General features: G+C 35.0%; 1 protein-coding gene across 1 annotated transcript in view; it reads right to left on the bottom strand.

Annotated features, from left to right (window-relative positions):
• Positions 1–6,347, bottom strand: part of LOC117113159 (laccase-2-like) — a 29,669-nt gene that overhangs the window by 9,356 nt on the left and 13,966 nt on the right. The window contains exon 3 of the mRNA XM_033256435.1: positions 685–1,570. Coding sequence (XP_033112326.1) covers positions 685–1,570 — 886 coding nt within the window. The remainder of the gene's footprint in view (positions 1–684; positions 1,571–6,347) is intronic.

The raw sequence follows: 6,347 nt of genomic DNA, 5'->3' as shown, positions 1-6,347 counted from the left end.
TTACTATGACGACTTGTCAAGATAATCTATCTCGCCATGTCGACATGATATGTATATTATGTCGACTTGACAACATAAATTATCTTGACAAGTCGTCAAGTCGAATGGCACTTAGGTGCTTCCGTAGGAGATAGATCTGAGAAAAAAATTCAATTGTGGTGATCTCATTTCTATTTTTATAATGACGGTTCTAATCCCTCACCAAAATGAATAACCTTTTAAAAGTGGACCCATAATTTTACATACGGTGGCGTATAAGTGTCACGGCAAATAACATAACATCAAAGCAAATATTTTGAGCCACCACGGCAAATTTAAAACATCACGGCAAATTTAGTTTGGAAAAAATAATGGAAATTTCAGTTTGTAAAATATCACGGCAATTCAATTAGAAAAACCTCTCACAGCAATTAACGGAAACTAACGGCAGAAATAAGTTACTGCTGTGAAATTTATGTCCGAAAAGAGCGATGTTTTCGTCACTGTCTGCTTCCGTCCGATCTGAGCGTTCATATTCTGTTGAACATAGTTTTTAGTTGTAATTATACCACCTCAAATTTCATCTTTGAGCATTTTTTATCCACACCTACACAATCAGTTGAATAAACACATTTATAGCACATTAGCTTAATATTAATGTGACTATTTAGGCATACTAATGTTTCTTATAAGTGTTAAACTTACCACGAGATGTCAGTTGTCGAATAGTTATGTCATCGTCATGTGCAGGTTTAATGTCGTCACTTAACGCGTTCACAGTTGTACCAATTTGTGGATCGTATCCATCGAGGCCGCTAGGATTTCCGTCGGGGGCGCCCTCATACCGCAATATTGCAAGCTCATAAAGTTTCGAACATCCTTCCACACCGTTTACTCGTATCCAGTAGTTGTTGATGCTTTGTTTTGCATACAACACAAAATCATATCGTTCACCTGCGTAGATTATGAACGAGTCGGTTTCTTCTTTATCGATTTCTGCTCCATCGGATGCGATCATGGTTATCCTATGTTCATCTACAGATATTTTGAGTGCGCAGTTGGTTATTGCACCGTTGATGGTCCGAAACCTATATCGCTTGCCCTGTTTAACCGTAAACATTTCTCTCGGCGTGTTGGCTTCGCTGTTTCCTTTTGTTAGCGTTTTGTATATTCCTTTTCCGTTTATAAGAATAGAGTCGGCGCTATTACTACCAATACTATGGTGATATTTTGAAAATCTTTCAATTGTTAGTTCATGGAGCCAATCATTAACAAGTAATACGTGTTCATCATAGTCATAAAGTCGAGAATACGTATCTCCTGACTTGGGTTTTTTTACAATAAGGGGACCAAACAGACCATCTGCCCGTTGCATCCCTGCGTGGCTATGCCACCAATGGGTGCCTGGTGGATTGGCATTAAACGTATACAAAAATGATGATTGTGATGTAATAGGACACTGCGTTATCATAGAAACTCCGTCCATATAAGGCGCGTCTATTGCATGGAGACCGTGCCAATGCAGAGACAAACCTTCAGCATTATCAAGGTTATTGGTTACTTGTACTTCAATTGTGTCACCTTCACAAACCTTTCAAGAAGATCAACGAATGTAGAACATGTTAAATTAATACTTATGACTTTGGCTGTTAAAATGGTAATCATTAACATAACAGTTAGATAAATAATAATTCTAGTGCTCAAAAGGAACCATGGTGTTATAATCGTATCAAGCATTGTTGCCCTTCAACGAAAAGTTCCCTTAGGTATCAAATTAAATTGTTACAGCTTGAAAGCTCTCTCTTTGAAACATCGGGTTATGTAGTGTGAGCTACTCCTTTGCATTGTTTGGCAAGTGCAACAAAACCAATGCATTGTTCACAACCTTCGGAAGAAATTGACAAAATAGCTATACAGATGAATGGGTACTGTAGTTACAATTGGGTATCAAACAGCTGTGGCCCGTGTGTACTGCTTACATAACGACCACATACTAGCTGTTATTTTTAATGGGTTACCGTATTTAACTCCAAATGAGTTATTCTGTACCTAAAAATGGTGCTGCAGTAGCGTTTGGCGCAGCGTGTAAGTTGTTGGGCTTTCAATCGGAAGGTCGGGGTTCGAGACCGTTTAGATGTTCATGGTTTAAACGCTGCAACTGGTTTAAACGCCTTAAAAAACACAAATTAGTTTATATAGGCATAATTTTAATTATTGGTTTGACAATATTCTTAAAAAAATTATAAAAAAATTAAAAATTGGTTTAAAAAATATGGCCATCATTTCAACATTTTAATTCACCAACATTTAAACATTTCTTTGAAACATTATGAGCTATTCTGAAAAGTTTCACTTCGATTCATTGATAAGTTTTTAGAGATATTTAGGTCTTAGACCTTAGCACTTTAAATGACCCTAAAATTCACACTCAAATCTGGATTGTCACTAAAATGTAATATTTTCTTTCTTGTAACATGGTTAAATTTTCTGGAAAGTTTTGTTCAGTTCAGTCGATACGTTTTTGATATGTCTAGTCTTGACATTTCCCTTTAAATGGTCCTCATGTTACTCAGAATCGTCACCAAAATGTAATCATTTCTTTATTGGATCATGACAAACCATACTATAAGTCACATTGGTGGACTTTTGGAGATATTTAGGTCTGGGACGTTAGAATTTCAAATGACCGCACCTGAACCTAGATCGTTACCAACAATTGTTCCTTGTGTTTCATTCAGATCACTTGATCAGTTTTTGATATATCTGGTCGGGGACGTTTTTCTTTCAGTGGTCCTCCTATCTACACTCTACTCTGTTTGGTTACCAAAATAATAACATTTCTTCTCTGGGCCATGACAATTATATTATGGACCGTTATATTTAGATCCATTGATTTTTCATAACGCTTTTATGTGATAATGCGCTGTTTATTAACGAATTTGTAAAGTTTCTTTTTTGAGATATTTAGGTCTGAGACGTTAGAAATTTGATCACCGTCAAATTTACACCTTACAATGGACAAATTTGTCGCATCGGAGTTGCCACGCCCTCACACACGCCGTTAAGCACAGGAACACAGAGCTAAGAATATTGCACACGGTGGGCTAAAGTCGGGCGCTACGGATTGTCTGATACAGTAACTTTCTTATGGGTTTGCACGAAATTTGAAAGTAAATAAATTACTACTTTCCAATGATACTGATTCAAACCAATCACCTTCTCAAGTATTTTGAATTGAAAAAATGCATTCTGTTCCTTTTAGAATAGGAAATGGGCATGATTTGTGTATAGTTAGAAGAGGTCAGCTCACTAAATCAAGTGTCAGACATAAACCAGATGAGATTTCGACAGGGTTCGGTCGGTATAATATAATGTATTAAATACCCTATCTTGTAATATAAAACTCGACGTGATTGGTGTAGGTCCTAATTACGCACTTTTGCTACTAAAATAAGTGTATTTTTCAGAAACGGTCTTTCCCAAGAGTATGGTTCAAGCCTTCCAGGACACGTCTATTCGATAAGAGGGGAGAATGTTTAAATTCCTGATATTTTTAGAAAGAAAATGATCCCCACGGGAATCTTATAGCATTTAGAAGTGCGACTGCCTAGTAACAGTTCACTGTGTAGGTTTTAGGTGTGTGCATGAACTGTATTCATCCATTCAATAATGGAACATTACAGAACAGTCTCGCTCTAGTGATATGCATCACCTGGATCAACTTCTTAGCAGCGAAGGCAAAATGCGAAAAAACACCACAAAGTTTTCCATATATAGCTGGATCGTCACCAAAATGTAACAATTGATTTCTTGTAACTTGGTTAAGCTCTCCTGAAAGTTTTACTCAGATCAGGTGATCCGTTTTGAAAATCGGGTGTGGAGTGTTTACCTTTAAATACATTTTGTTGGTCCTCAAATCCAAACCCCACTCTGGATTGTCACTAAGTTGTACGCGACACATCTTTGGTAATTATAGTCTATGTTTGGCCAAAGTTTGGAAAACATCCAAGTGACCAAAGTGACGTCAGGGAGTCAAAGTTAAAGTCAAATTTATTCACTCAAACAAGGAAATTATAATGCTCGGTTACAGTATAAAAAACATTAAAATTGTTAAGAATTGATAAAAAGTTAGGTAACAACAATGACAAAATATGAATATCAAAAACTTTACAAATTCGTTAATAAACAGCGCATTATCATATAAAAGCGTTATGAAAAATAGAAACAATGAAGGTAAAACACAGGTAAAATTTAACAATTACAGTACTAGTTGCTTCACAATGAGAAACCTGTGTCAGAAAATGTAGGTTCCATTTCTAATCGGGTTCCTCGCTTAATTTTAAGAGACAATTATAATCGCCCGTCCTTAATTGCTGCCTGAATACGTGGGGCGATACCATTATTTTCTTCTATGTTCGAGGGTAAAAAAATCGAATTTCCGTGACCCTGACCTTGTCCTTCGATCTTTTCTTCTGAAAATTGAATAGTGTCTTTCTTTAATAATTATGTTCCATTCCACTAAATGTTATAATGATCCATTGGTTAGTTAAAGGTAATTAGGTTTCGCTCTAAATCTGTATGTGCTTCATTATATCTGCAAAGACTACACAACAACATTTGACCAAAACTGAAAATATTCTATACACTGACAATATGACGTACTGTTTATTAAAGGTTGTATACCCAATTCAAAAATTAAACACCTCATTTAAAACGACAAAAAACCGATGGAATTAAAAAATAGTTTTCATTGATTTACAGACGTTTCTACAAAAATAAAATCCTTAAACTTTGCCAGCCAATGAGTTATGCAAAAGCATACAGCATGTACGCTCACTGTCTGTAAATTGACAGTGATTTTTTTTTTCTCATAAAAATTGTTCATTGTAAAATTGTGAGTTAACAACTGTGAAAGAAGTACTTGTAATTTGTCTCCAAGAATTTCTAAACGCTTATATCCTTCAGAATCAGTACTTACTATAGGGGCATACAATTGCTACAAACAACACATGTCATATCTAGGCATATACTGTACTTAAATAGCCAGATTCAATATTACTGTGCTTTATTATATTTTGAAAGTCCATGCTGTACATACTGTGTATAGTCATAGTGATATGCAATTACAATCCATTTTCACACTGTCTTGACTACCAGGGCCTATTTAAGAGCTTTTGGTCTATGCCGTAGCATTCTTTCTCCTAAAGCACTGCAGCTTACTCGATACACCACTGAACTATGTTTCTGAATCTTTATCTGGATGAGTACTCCTCAATGCCCCTAAAAGGAGCAAAGCGAGAAGAGGTGGTGGTGGCGCTGCAGCTTAGCGTTCTGCAGAGCCGTAGATAGAAAGAGTTGCGACATTGAGAATTTAGAAGCCATTTTGTGTCATACGCGATGCGCGTTCTGTGTCTAACGTGATGTGCGCTCCTGTGTATAATATTGTATAATACAGTTAGCGGCCTCCTGTATAGTTTAATTCCATTTAATCTTTTTCGCAGTCGCATTTCATGTAACTATTTTTATAGATTTTTTTTTAATGATTTCACTACTTTATATCCAATTTCATATTATATATACTGTAATAATTTACTATTTTTGAGCAGTTCTTTAATCCTCGCCGATAGACCGAGAGAGCCCTTCGATGGCAAGCATTCTTTAATTAGGCAATCCTGCCATATAGACCCTTAAGTAGCTCCTGTTATTTTTGCAAATAAATGATATGCAAGACCAGCAAAAATTAATTAAATATGTATATCAAAATGCAATTAAAATCCGTATATAGGGTATATAAATCTGTCTAGGGTATATAGATTGTTGCTCTTTAAATTAGAATATGAGCGAGCCCTATACAAATCTTATGTTATTAATTTGATTATTATTATTTATAAGTATTAAAATAGTATAGGTCAGTTGGCCGCAATATATAAATGTTATAAATTGTAAGTGTTAAATGATATACAAAATATGTGATATATTCAACTTGTGTAATTATGTAACGTACATTTTATTGTATTAAAAGTCTCGCCTCTATTTTAATATTGTATTATGGCTGTACAGTATGTTACTTTTATAAACACACTGCAAGAGCGTGTCCGCTGTTTTAAAAGCGTCGTTTCCAAAATAAAGTTATAATAATTATATAATAGTATGCAATAGAAACAGCAAATCATTTTTAAGGTTATTAAATATAACCTTTATTTTCATTGTCATTCGTATGTATACAGGCTGTACAAAGATTTGAAATTAAGAAGAACTATTTTCTAATATTGTTTAGCGAACAACCTTTAAAGATCGTCAGAAAAGGGCGGAAAAAAATTTTTTTTTTCTTATTTATCTTAAATATTTTTCCGAACGCATCTAGGCGA

Source organism: Anneissia japonica, unplaced genomic scaffold (genome assembly GCF_011630105.1).
Source record: "Anneissia japonica isolate Jap-2015-1 unplaced genomic scaffold, ASM1163010v1 scaffold1812_len1207588_cov181, whole genome shotgun sequence".
NCBI classification, from domain to species: Eukaryota; Metazoa; Echinodermata; class Crinoidea; order Comatulida; family Comatulidae; genus Anneissia; species Anneissia japonica.
This window is presented reverse-complemented; position numbering and strand designations above follow the sequence as displayed.